The sequence below is a fragment of the Megachile rotundata genome, chromosome 4 (assembly GCF_050947335.1).
Source record: "Megachile rotundata isolate GNS110a chromosome 4, iyMegRotu1, whole genome shotgun sequence".
In the NCBI taxonomy this organism is placed as follows: domain Eukaryota; kingdom Metazoa; phylum Arthropoda; class Insecta; order Hymenoptera; family Megachilidae; genus Megachile; species Megachile rotundata.
The window spans coordinates 8,928,380-8,942,306 of NC_134986.1; the positions used below are offsets into that span (position 1 = coordinate 8,928,380).

Below are 13,927 nucleotides of genomic sequence, written 5' to 3' on the forward strand. Positions count from 1 at the left end.
TTTAAGGCCATCAAATATTTATTTCTGGTAACAACTATGTACACACATATACATACATACACATAGGCGTATTTAACATGTACGCAAAATGCAGAAAGTGGTCCGCACTTGAGAATTACGTTCATACGAAACGAATCTCCTCCTTCAATCGCTAGCTCATCGATCGAATGATACTTAATTGATAAAAATATTTAAAGAGGTCACTAACGTTTTCTATCTGCACGTCGAGAATTCAAAAACCTCTACAAAAATTGATGAGTAGATGATACAGTTGACTTTAAAACGGTTTTCTAATTAGGCCACATTGCTGTTACTATCGTTTCTAAAAATTTCCCAGGAACATTCTACTTGGTGTTGAAAAATCATTGGATGAATTACAATTAAAGTTTTTGTTATACAATATTGAATGAAGGTTTAATTTATATGAAAGATTTTGTTAAATCTAGATGAAATATTCTCTGATAAATCGTGAAAAATACACAGCTCTCCGAATGCTAAAAGACGATATTTGTAAAAATAATTTGTTCTCGCAATAAAAGCCAGATTGGCTTTTAAACTTTCCATTTAAGACCCTGTGACCGCGAATACATTGGCGAGTAGTAACTACTTGTTCTAAAATAGTTACTTTTAATCTTTAATAAGATGAATTTGTTAATTTGGTCATCTGGAAATTATAAAATTGTTTTAAACTCTCACTCGTCACTGTAACAACGTGCCTGAGAAAAAATTGTTTAACAACGCTATGACACTCGCCAATGCACCGCTGTCTTACTCGTTTTTGTTTCTTCGAAACTCGCAGATATAATACAAAGTGCGTAATGTCTATCGATAGTAAGTAGCTCTCGAAACAGTCGTCGTGTAGGAATGTACACAGGTTTCTCCAATATCGTGTTTAAAGGAACTTGAAAAGCTCAGATAAAATTGTAATTTTGTCGAATTAAAATTGTTACAAAATACCTTGAATACGAGAATTTAATTCCGATAAGTATTTACAAGACTTTTCGTTAGTAAAATATCCTCTGTTCAAAATTAAGAGAATTGTATTTCACCATCCATTTCATGTACGAATGTAACGAATAAAAGGATTTTCGTGCCGCGACGTTGACTGTGGGCGGAAATAGGAGTAAAAGTATCCAAAAGGATGATTAAAAATTCGATAGAACCACACGTAATTCCTTCTTTCACTTTTCCATGATTTCACTGATGTTCTGGAATTTGGTATAAAAAAATGGAGACACATTTGCACTGGATTAATCGTCGAAATCGTACATTTGATACGGTTTCCAGCCGAGCTTTTGAAGCGACCTGAAATACAGGAGATGTCACAGAGAAAACACTTAAATTAAATCTATGAAGTAACAGAAATTACTTTTTCGCGGATTGAATGAATCCTGGAGGCCCACATGTGAAAACACACGCATCGGGAGAATCCTCAGCAACCAACTCCTTCAATAAGTCATCTGATATCGCTCCACGCTTTCCCGACCACGTGCTACCAGCTTGCGAAAGGATATGTGTGACTTTCAATCTGAACATGAACAGTTTAAAATAAGAACTCGTATAAACATTAATACCGCTAATTGATCAGACTGCATACTTTTTCTCTGCGCTAGCTTTTTCCAACTGCGCCACGTAGAACATATTATCTTCATCCTTGTTGAAGTTCAGGAGGTTTATGGTCTTCCTAGCAGAAGTAAAAACCTTGTTACATTACAATACAAAATTGGACACCTTGTGAAGCAAAAAATATTCGTGTCGCAGAAAAGTAACACATGCCAAAGATTTGCCGCAGTGTTAAAAAGAAAGATATGCCTAAAGCATGCCAAAAATTAATTTCTACAGTTTGGCATAGAGTAACTCGAAGAAATTAGAACAAAGAGGATACAGGAAAAGATACTAACACAGAGCGTCTGGCCAAGGCCCGCTGAACGATGCCAAGCATCGCCGTCAAGCCAGTGCCACCGGCAAGCATATGAATGACCGAGTAACGATCAAAGGATTCTACTACAAAGGCACCTAAAGCATTGCTCAGCATCAAGGTCTGACCGATTTGAAGGGCGGTTATGGACGGACTAAGCGCGCCGTTCGGATATTTCTTAATCATCAGACACAAGCAGTCGGATCTGTAGCTCGGCGCCATGTCGTCGGGATGAAGGCACGGTGGGACAGGCGTGTACGATCGCGATACTTCCATCCCTAAAATTGAGAACAGGTGCTGGGATCAGGTATGCTGAGTTACATTTACCTTTACTCATTTCACATTTACTCATTTCATTGAGTTACATCTACTGTATTTGGGAATTTAGAAATTATAATTTTCTTTCTCTCAGTTGACAATTTCTCAGGGCAGTCAGATTTGCTCATGACTATAAAGCATAGTAACTGCTTACCCATCACATTCATTTTGGCTTCCACGTGTCTGCCAATGGGTACTAATTCCAGATAATCTTTAGCTCGCACAACTAGTAGATGTACCAACTTAGAGAGAGGCATGTTCGCCACCACTTCATACTCTCTATACGTTCGACTACTAGTATTCGTCTCTCTGGATATGGTGTGGCTGCCCAGGGATTTCCATATCTCTTTCTTCTTCTTCGTGAACGTGAAATCCACCTGTAATAGTGATAACTTTTATACAGCGCAAATTTAAATATCTGAACGTTTTTAGCATGGAGTTAAAAAAGCAATTTAGATATGACCTTAAATTTCCTCTTTTATATTAAAAATAATGGCAAATTTCTGTCGTGGTACCTCCATTGTGTCGAAATTCCTCTTGCATACCGGCGGCCATTCTATATCCGCCGCCAAATCGAGTTCGTGCGTAATAATGTCCCGCTCGAAAAACAATTTAAAAACCAATTTCGAGTCGCTTATCCTTCGTAGCTGATAACACACGCCCGGATAGTCACGTACCGTTTGATAGAAAAGTGTGATTGAATTGGATGTCTGTCTCCAATCCATCTTCACATTTAACAAGCTATCCTCTGGCACGTTTTCCTGATTAACAATGCTGGCTAAAAATGTGTGAATTAATTTATATTACTCTTCGAACGTATGTGGTAATTTTACTAGATTAAAAATAATATGCAAGTACAAAATTTTGTAGACTTAACTCGAGTAAATTATAAAATAAAAAAAGTCCCTCATGAAAAAGTTTAGTTAGATTCAAAGAGACCCCTATCGACCCACATTATATTTAACATTTTCATCACCATGCTCCCAATCACAAGACATAAAAATAACAATCAAGCCAGCATTTTTCACTGAATAACATCTCGCCCCCAACTATAAAACTTTGCAACAACAGCCACAGCAGTTTCTATCAGTATTCAGAGACTCACTCATGCAACTTTTTATCAGGTCCAACTTCGTTAAGGAACAATTGGTCGTGTTCGAGACAACGTTCTCCGTCGATGAGGATGAACTGCTATTGTTATTGTTCCCAGTACCACGACTCAATCTTCCAACCACGCATTTCTGAAGGATGCTCTGATAGTTGACCCAAGCGTGCACCTGCAACGAACGATCTATGGGTACGTAAAAATAATCGTTGATTTATAGTATGTAGTTGTTGATGTGTCAGCGATAAATTGATGGACTCACGTTTTCGAAAAGTTTTGTTGCATCTTTACCAACGCCTCGCATTAGCTCGCTGATACCGCCTGGGTGGAAGTCCATATAACGGGTTACGTTGAATACTACTCCTGTAATCAGAGGGGGTGATAGTGAAGTTAATATGGAGGACTCTTGGTATATTGATGTACATGGGGTTTTATAGGGAATAGTGTTTTCTCAGGAGGTTATGTATCAGTTGGAGGATATGTATGCTGAGGCATTGGATAATTGTGTGTTGTGATACACTAAATCTATGTTATATGCTTTTGTGTTGTATATGTTGCACCGTCACGCATTGAATGTCTATACGTTGGATATCTACTCCTTGAACATCTACGCGTTGTATTGCCACGCATCGAATGTCTACGCGTTGTGTCGCTACGCATCGAATGTCTACGCGTTGAAAGTCTACGCGATGGAAGTCTACGCGATGGAAGTCCACGCGTTGTAGCGCTACGCATCGAATGTCTACACGTTGAAAGTCTACGCGTTGAAAGTGTACGCGATGGAAATCTACGCGTTGAAAGTCTACGCGATGAAAGTCTACGCGTTGAAAGTCTACGCGATGGAAGTCTACGCGATGGAAGTCTACGCGTTGTATCGCTACGCGTTGAAAGTCTACGCGTTGAAAGTCTACGCGATGGAAGTCTACGCGTTGTATCGCTACACGTTGAAAGTCTACGCGATGGAAGTCTACGCGTTGTATCGCTACGCGTTGAAAGTCCACGCGTTGTGTCGCTACGCATCGAATGTCTCCGCGTTGAAAGTCTACGCGATGTATCGCTACACGTTGTATCGCTACGCATCGAGTGTCTACGCGTTGTATCGCTACGCATTGAATATGAACGCATTGTGACGCTACATATTAATAATCAGCGCGTTGTATCGCTACATATTGATCGTCTCGCGTTATATCGCCAGGCAGATATTCGCAAACAAGAGTCGACAATTCATTCGCCCTACCGCAAATCATAGATGCGGGTCATGCGCCATCCCAGGAATACATCGAATAAATTCTTTATTCAGTGGCACTGAAATAACCGACTGACTGGTTCGTAACAGGCTTGGAATAAATATTGAATGTTTCCCGAGAGGAAAGTAAATTTTAATCAGGCTAAAAGCGAACGATGGCCAGTGTTTTCTTTGCTTCTCGTGACTGCTGCTCACTGTTCATCCAACATAGGTGTACGGAAACTTTTCCATGATCGATCCACTGCGATTATCTTGCTTTTCTTATTAGGTTCATGAAAGATAAAAAATGAAATGAAGCTGGTAGGAAATTGTGCAGGAAACTGTGGAGGAAATTGTGAGATAGGAGGAAATTGTTAGAATTGAAATCAGATATTATGGAATATTAATAAACGTGGAAGCAATAAATGTACCTCGAATGGCGATCCAAGCATCGTTTTGTTTATTGTGATTGGCCAGTTCGGTCAAAGTAACAACTCGTGGTACTCCACCGACGCCGGTTAAGTCGACGCCTGAATTACCTAATCGAATCCAGTCCATCAGACTGTGGCCAGGTGCTAACGCCGTTTTATTTCGAGGATTGCCTGCGAACAATGACAGATAAATTAAATTTCAGCGTGGTATTGTCACACCAAATAAAAACAATTAGAACACTTGAAATAAAGACACTTTGTTGAAACTTTCACGCGCCCACATTGATTACAAAAAAGACCAAGAGGCGAAATAATATAAAATTTGCAGAGTGCTGCTGAACTTAAAGTACTTTTTTTCAATTATGACTGACAATTTCTCGCTTATCTGTTTCGATGTTAATCGGTGTATTGTAAAATTATATGAAGTGATTAATGGTCTTATAAAAGAAAAAACAGGTATGCGATTTCAATCATATTCAATTTTCGATAACGAGGGTCTATCGCTTAAATTTAACGCAAACAAAGCTATAATCGTTGTTTCGAGAGTGATTAACGATTCTGAACGCTAAAATTAGATCAGCGATTTTAAACGTTAAATATTAAATTAAATATTCGTGTGTATGACTGATTTTACAGCTCTGAAAGGAAAAATGTCTGGTGGGCGATAAAAGCGTGGAAATTAAGTAATTTTTTTATCCGCTTCCTCTTAGTCATTCATGGAAGATGAAGGATCGTTCAACGAGTGGCAAACGGGGCTAACGTTCGCAGAAACGGGCCACGAGTAAAACTAATGGGCAATTATCGCTAATTACTGACCGTCCTGAATCTGCAAACCGAGACTCTGCGGAGACCCGTCGCCGTCCATGACGGAAACCAAAGACGCGCCGCAGCATCGTGGCATTTTCTCATCGAAACGTCACGTTTCCCAGATTCTTAACCATCCTCCTGCATAAAAACAGCACACTTAACATATTAACCTCGTAACGTCTCTAGAATGAGAAACAACGAAATTTCTTCAAGAAATCTTCAATTTCTATTCTTCAAGAAATCTTCAATTTCTACTCCTTCAGAAAATTACATTTCTTTCAACTACGAGATCTTTTATCGTGAACCTTGATCCTTTTTAAAAACCTAAGAGATCATAATTATATTTGAGAATAAATCTTACTAATTTTTCTAATTTTTGTAACGGACGGAAGAGGGACATAATGTAAACAAATCGACGCTTCAGAAAATGGCGGGAAGTCGAGGAGTGAACGTACCTGCACGAAACTGCGTTGATACGCAAAATCTTCATACACTCAGAATTGTTCTGAACACATCAGACTTCTGACATTCACTGAACGACACTAAATGTCCGTCAACAGCTCCTGTTTCTCATAACAATTTCACGATGTAATAGGTCGATGTTTGTTGTTTAATAGGTCAAAGCGAAGTGGTTGTCATTTAGAAAACCCGACGTAACTCATTTACCGTTACAAGCTTCTAAACAAGTTCCATTCGATTATAACTTTCAGAAGCTTCTGTGATTTAAGTGACCGCTAAAATCTGGTTCGCCATAATTTTAACGGAGAGGTCAAACATGAGTCACAGAGAACGTCATTCAGAAAACTTGTGTCAATCTGTCTACCGTTAGAACCGTATCAAACAACGCGACAGGTTGTCCTGAATCCCAAACAAGTTTCACTTCATTATAATTCTGTACTGTTTCTCGAACGTTTCAACTTCACTCACCACTAAAATCTTGACTTTTATAATGAATTTAATTTGTGAATTAAACATGAAGCGAAGTGACGTTTAGAGAACAGATGTGTTCCTAATATAATGAAAATGTTTATACTAAACGTTGAGTGTTGTAGATTTTGTGTTCTTTGAATGTTTCAGTTTGAGTGGCCATTAAAGTCTTTTGCAACAATGTACATATCAAATAGGAGGAACATAGTGAGACACATTTAGGAAATTTGATGTATGAATCATTGGTAGAATCTCAAACAACACAACTGAGTCTGAACCTGAATTCTGAAGACTTTCATATGTTTCTTGAATTAACTGACTATTAAAATCTTGCTCTTCATAAAAGGTTCAACGTACAAATCAAACATAAAATACATACAGTGATTATCATTCAAAAAACCTGATGTATCTACTGTTAAAACCATTCGAATCAACGAGAGTGTTGAAGCTAAACCTTAAAGATATGAACTCTGGTACATTCTTTGAGGGCTTCATTTTAACTGACAATTAAAATATGGTGCCACAAAATAATTTCAATATATGAATCAAAAAATGAAACACATAGTTAATATTGAGAAAAACTGATGTATCGATATATTACTCGAAACAAGGCAATAGTTCAAACATTGTAGTCTTGTGCTTTTAATGTCTTAATATAACTAGCCACAAAGATCTTGTCCTGCATACTAATTTGTATGTTCAAACTTAACGTGAAGCACTCTAAATGAAATTTAATATGTGGCATCCAAATTTACTTATCAAAGAATATAATTCATTTTGAGACTGAAACTAGTTTCACTGGAACTATTGCAACTATATCTGGTCACTGAAATATTGTGTTTAACAACGTCAAGGTGCAAAGTAAACATGGAGCACACCAAGTGGCTGTCACTCATGAAATTCAATATCTAGCATCCAATTTATCTACCAAAAAACGTAATAATTTATAGTAAGATTTGAACAAGCTTCACTGGTAAGTTGCAATTATACCTGGTCACTGAAATCTTGTGTTTGATAACAACGTCGAGGTGCAAAATGAACATGGAGCACACCAAGTGGTTGTCACTCATGAAACTCGACATTCAGCATCCAAATAAAAAATTTACCTATTACCTATCAGAGAATGTAATTCATTCTGAACCTGAAACAAGCTTCACAGATAACTTGTAACTATACCTGGTCACTGACATCTTGTGTTTGATAACAACGTCGAGGTGCAAAATGAACATGGAGTACACTAAGTGGTTGTCACTCATGAAACTCAACACCCAGCATCCAAATAAAAAATGTACCTATTACCTATCAGGGAATGTAATTCATTCTGAACCTGAAACAAGCTTCACAGATAACTTGTAACTATACTTGGTCACTGAAATCTTGTGTTTGATAACAACGTCGAGGTGCAAAATGAACATGGAGCACACCAAGTGGTTGTCACTCATGAAACTCAACATCCAGCATCCAAATAAAAAATTTACCTATTACCTATCAGGGAATGTAATTCATTCTGAACCTGAAACAAGCTTCACAGATAACTTGTAACTATACCTAGTCACTGAAATCTTGTGTTTGATAACAACGTCGAGGTGCAAAGTGAACATGGAGCACACCAAGTGGTTGTCACTCATGAAACTCAACATCCAGCATCCAAATAAAAAATTTACCTATTACCTATCAGGGAATGTAATTCATTCTGAACCTGAAACAAGCTTCACAGATAACTTGTAACTATACCTAGTCACTGAAATCTTGTGTTTGATAACAACGTCGAGGTGCAAAGTGAACATGGAGCACACCAAGTGGTTGTCACTCGAAATTTAACTAGCACGCAAAACTAGCATCCAAATCTACCTATTAAGGAACGTAATGATGTACCCTATACCTAAAACAAGCTTCACTGAGTCATAATTTGTGACTTATAGTTACACCTAGTCACTGAAATCATGTGTTTGATAGCAACGTCGAGGTGCCAATTTAACATGGAGCCCACCAAGTGGTCATCACTTGAAATCCAACATCACCCAAATAAAAAATCTACTCATCATACAACATTCATCCTAAACCTAAAACAAGCTTCACTAACCATACCTGATCACCAAAATCTCATGTTTGACAACATCGAGATAATAAAAAAATCAGATGTATCAACGCACGACGCGTTCACATAGAGCAATAATGGACGCCTAACAGACTCGAATTGTTCAACAACGAAACAGGTACAAAGTGCGATAATGTTTTGAAGAAGGAAACGTGATCGCGCGATAAACAGCAGGATGAAACGTTGATCCCGCGTTGGTGGACTGGAAGGTACTGCACCGAACACGCGGACCAATATAGCCCTCGGACAGGTAGATCAATATAGTTGCTACGGCGTGCCTAACACGCAGGATCTCAGCAACGAGCGCGTGCCTCTTCGTCGAGAACGACGGGTCTCCTTTGCTAATTCGGTCAGATATTAAATATTAATCTCTTCGAACGATTGCGTTAATAATAATGGGTGAGCATTGATGAGTTGGCGATGCGAGGGTTGGCCCACATATGCAACCTAGAATGCGTTGCGGGCTCTTTTGGTGAAGTAAGAAGATTACTGAATATTCTATACTATTAAAGGTATAATATCTTTTGTAGTAAAATATATTTTATTATATATGTATAATATCTTTCATAGGTGTACCTCATATGTAGGTATACGTCATATAGGTATACCTTCCAAAGGTATACGTAAAATATCTTTTATTACATATGTATAATATCTTTCATAGGTGTACCTCATATATAAGTATAGATCATATAGGTATACCTTTCAAAGGTATACGTAAAATATATTTTATTACATATGTATAATATCTTTCATAGGTGTACCTCATATATAGGTATAGGTCATATAGGTATGCCTTTCAAAGGTATACGTAAGATATCTTTTATTTATATGTATAATATCTTTCATAGGTGTACCTCATATGTAGGTATACGTCATATAGATATACCTTCCAAAGGTATACGTAAAATATATTTTATTAAATATGTATAATATCTTTCATAGGTGTACCTCATATGTAGGTATACGTCATATAGGTATACCTTCCAAAGGTATACGTAAAATATCTTTTATTACATATGTATAATATTTTTCATAGGTGTAGCTCATATATAGGTATAGGTCATATAGGTATACCTTCCAAAGGTATACGTAAAATATCTTTTATTGTATATGTATAATATCTTTCATAGGTGTACCTCAAATATAGGTATAGGTCATATAGGTATGCCTTCCAAAGGTATACGTAAAATATATTTTATTACATATGTATAATATCTTTCATAGGTGTACCTCATATGTAGGTATAGATCATATAGGTATACCTTCCAAAGGTATACGTAAAATATCTTTTATTACATATGTATAATATCTTTCATAGGTGTACCTCATATATAGGTATACGTCATATAGGTATACCTTTCAAACGTATACGTAAAATATATTTTATTATACATGTACATCATTCATCACATGTACATATAATGCACTTTACTTTATTTTGTATCTCACATTTTGAGACATGAGAAAAAATTATTGTTCATACATGAAAAATAGCGACACTAAAGCTATTTGATATTTTGACCTTTGTATGGTTTATAATGAAACTATTTTACGGTTAACGAAATATAACAAGTCAAAGTTTTTCATCTGCACATTCACTAAAGCTACAAAACTTGATTTACGTACGAATGCACAGTAACGCACGGCATCTTTCCATCCTCAGTCAACATTCGAAAAGTGAATTCACCGAAGGAAATGATCAGTCGTCCGATATTCCGCGATTCGATTGAAGGTAATTGGAAAAAACTGATCCCCGAACGGAAACCTTGGATGAAATTGCGTAATCGAATGACTAGAAAATGATGAACTCGCACAATCGTAATCGAATTCAGGAATTCTATTCTTCGATCTGAATGAAATATTCCGCTTGATCGAAAAAGACGTCGTTGGGAAAACTGAGAGATTATTCATTACAGACTGGAATTTAATTATTTGAACTGAAATACTCTGAAGTGTCGGTATTTTACGCGATTTCGTGGGACAATTTTAATTAAAATCTAAGATTGAATATGATAAGTTAGATAAAAATTGAGACAAGTTCAATAACAATGTTATATAAAAGCAAATTATAGGGAGATATAAATATTTCAGGCGTAAAAACTGGTTTAACCTGCACGAAAGTTTGACGTCGAACTTTTAATACAATCTGCAGAATGTATGCTGATTTATTCGTCTGAAATGACGGTCAGACATGGGCAGGTAACATGCGTGTTATTATGTTCTTACGAAACGCAACTTTTTACTTTTCGTTAATTATAATTCTGCAAAAACCGTCCTAGGGTGAACTCTTTATTTATCTTTTAATTTAATTTACAAAATCCATGTTTCATTATATTAATGTTTAATAGTTAAATTATATTTAGTGTATCTCAGAGACTGTTACTAAATAAAAACTTTTTATTACAAAGTAAAAAATTATTTTATTACGAAATACAAAATTGTAAAAAAAATTTATAAAAAAATTGTTTTATTGTAAAATAAAAAAGTAGAGTTATCAAAATTAATATATGCAAAATGTAACAAGCGGAATGATTACTGTCTTTTTTATGGTCGTCATTTACAAGAATACTATCCTTGATGATGACGCTCGATAACCTTTAAAAAAAAGGAAAGAAAAACATACTTGTAGTCAGCAAACATCTTTTACCTACATGCATGTTGAATATGCATGTTATCTTTCTAATTAGTGATTGTAAATTTGTAATTAACTGCAAATCGCGTCTGGAACATTCATCGACTGTCTGGAACTATGACAGTTTGAGTTGGGAATTTTTGAATGTTGAGATTCTGGGAATTTGCGATTTGAGAAATCTGGGATTTTGGGATCTTGCAATTAAAAAATTCTGGAGTTTGGAAATTTTAGAAATTATGGAATTTGGAAATTGTTGAATTTGGAAAATGTGGAATTTGGAAAATGTGGAATTTGGAATTTGGAAATTGTGGAATTTGGAGATTTTGGAATTCGGAGATTTTGGAATTCGGACATTTTGGAATTCGGAGATTTTGGAATTGGGAAATTTGGAATTTGAAAATTTTGGAATTTGGAGATTTTGGAATTTGGAGATTTTGGAATTTGGAGATTTTGGAATTTGGAGATTTTGGAATTTGAAAATTTTGGAATTTGGAGATTTTGGAATTCGGAGATTTTGGAATTTGGAGATTTTGGAATTTGGAAATTTGGAATTTGGAGATTTTGGAATTTGGAAATTTGGAATCTGAAAATTTTGGAATTTCAAAACTTCGAAAATTCTCAAATTTAAAATTCGATTCACTACCAATTTCATCAAAACGAAAACTCCAAACTTTCATACAACTTTCCTTCAGTTACCAAGAATCCGCAGAGTCGGCGACTCACGGGTAATTAACCACATCGACATGCTTTCGCTATTATTACCATAAACCCGGCAAGATAAGAAGAAAATAACTAAATTTATCATACCAATTTTATCCATATCAAAAGATAAACAAGCTAGCGAAACTATTCAAGAATTGCGAATAATTCAACGACATTTACCGATTCAGCAGGATAAACATTCCGCTACGTTTATTCGTGGAACCTGTCGAGTCATCTCTGATTCTGTTGAAAAGCTTCAAAAGCGTTTGTTATTCCAAGATTATGAATGTTTACAGAGACACAGTTCAAAAGGACGAACTTAATTTTATTCGACGGTGTCTCAGTTATATTTAGATTCATACTCGTTGTGAATCGATGAATTGTAGGTGACAGAAAAGGACTTTATCGAGAACCGAGACATGCTGAATTTTACGAACAACTTTATGAGTTGTAAAAACATTGAGAGACAAATTTAACTTCTTTGTAAAAAAATTATGTTGAGAAAGAATTTAAGAATTCTTTATGCAAAGATCTGTTTGTTAACGGCCTGTTCGCTAACGGTGTATTCGCTAATCACATGCTGGTTAATGACATACTCCTTAAAGGCCCGTCTGTTAACTGCATACTCGGTAATGGCCCGTTTCTGAAAGGTAGCGAACCTTGTTTACATACAATCCACAACTTATTTACATACGAGTTTCACAAATTTACAAAAATATAAGTTTATAAAGTTTAATTTCATGCTTGAAATATAGTGACTTCTGTACGATTAGAATATGTAAAAAGAAGTTTTGTAATGTATTTAAAAAAAAAAGGTAAACTCGTAACGCAACGAAAGAAGAATCAACTTGTTCGCTTCGCGGTTCAGAAGTCAGTATGCTCGTCCTTTCCACCTCCTCGTGCGGTGCTCCGCCTCAAAATCTCCGACGGAGAAGATTCGTCACCGCAATATCGCCAGCGGGTCACGACGACGCCCTTCGTCGACTTTTTATATTTTCCTTATCGACCCGTCACTTCTTTATGTTTTACTGATTTATTTTTTGTATCTCTATAATAAGTACAGTTAATAAGAGAATAAGTTACAACCTTGTATACAACAACAAATGTACAGTTATTAGTCAAAGTGTCAATATGAAATGACGATAAATTTTATTTAAAAATGAAGAAATAATCATGTATAATAAAAAATGTAGCTAATTTTTGTAAAGTATAGCTAATAATTATGTTACATAATATAATATTATCTTATGTTACATGAAAATGTAAAGAATTCTGTTGCAGCACCGATCCTCACTATCGGGACAGGACAGGGGACAGAATGGTCACGCCGATCGGCCCTGCCCTACCCTATCCTGGCCCAATAATGCAAATCGGGAACGACAGTACCATCGTCGCCAAAATTTCCCGAATTTTCTTCGCTCTTCTTGGGTCCTCGAGAACGTCGAGCTTCGAATAAGTCCGATCCTCACTATCGGGACAGGACAGGGGACAAAATGTACTCGCCGATCGGCCCTGCCCTGCCCTATCCTGACCCAATAATGTGAACAGGGCATGATCTTCGTGATTGATCGCTGCGATGATCGGAAACGTTCGTTCCGTCGTCTCCGGTATGAATATGAATTCAAGGATGAACCGATGAGTTGAAGTGCAAAGTCGAGAAGGTGGCTTCGGTGGTGACAAGTTCTTGTCGTTCTTTTGTCTACTTTGTTCAAAGAAATATTTATAAGGTCATGAATAAACGCTCGGTTCGTTTAGCACTTC

The 13,927-nt window shown here is 36.4% G+C and overlaps 2 protein-coding genes across 12 annotated transcripts in view; both read right to left on the reverse strand.

The window, feature by feature from the left end:
- The window catches only part of LOC100876486 (cytochrome b5 reductase 4), a 17,443-nt gene continuing 3,516 nt past the window's right edge, over positions 1-13,927 (reverse strand). For 3 of the 10 annotated variants that reach the window (XM_076530649.1, XM_076530651.1, XM_076530650.1), the window contains exons 3-11: positions 4,998-5,168; positions 3,604-3,704; positions 3,342-3,513; positions 2,752-3,014; positions 2,391-2,628; positions 1,902-2,196; positions 1,598-1,684; positions 1,370-1,528; positions 1-1,292 (exon numbers count right to left, since the gene is read on the reverse strand). In XM_076530649.1, the coding sequence (XP_076386764.1) occupies positions 1,058-1,292; positions 1,370-1,528; positions 1,598-1,684; positions 1,902-2,196; positions 2,391-2,628; positions 2,752-3,014; positions 3,342-3,513; positions 3,604-3,704; positions 4,998-5,168 (1,721 nt within the window). In that variant the 3' untranslated portion in view covers positions 1-1,057. Of the gene's footprint in view, positions 1,306-1,369; positions 1,529-1,597; positions 1,685-1,901; positions 2,197-2,390; positions 2,629-2,751; positions 3,015-3,341; positions 3,514-3,603; positions 3,705-4,578; positions 4,908-4,997; positions 5,169-5,813; positions 5,943-6,165; positions 6,185-6,259; positions 7,824-13,927 lie in introns of those variants that run through there. The other 7 variants (XM_076530652.1, XM_076530654.1, XM_076530653.1 and 4 more) reach the window with 7 other exon arrangements.
- Positions 13,226-13,927, reverse strand: part of LOC143264262 (uncharacterized) — a 1,286-nt gene continuing 584 nt past the window's right edge. Inside the window, exon 2 of one of the 2 annotated variants that reach the window (XM_076530668.1) lies at positions 13,226-13,865. In XM_076530668.1, coding sequence (XP_076386783.1) covers positions 13,514-13,865 — 352 coding nt within the window. In that variant the 3' untranslated portion in view covers positions 13,226-13,513. Of the gene's footprint in view, positions 13,869-13,927 lie in introns of both variants that reach the window. The other variant, XR_013037854.1, reaches the window with a different exon arrangement.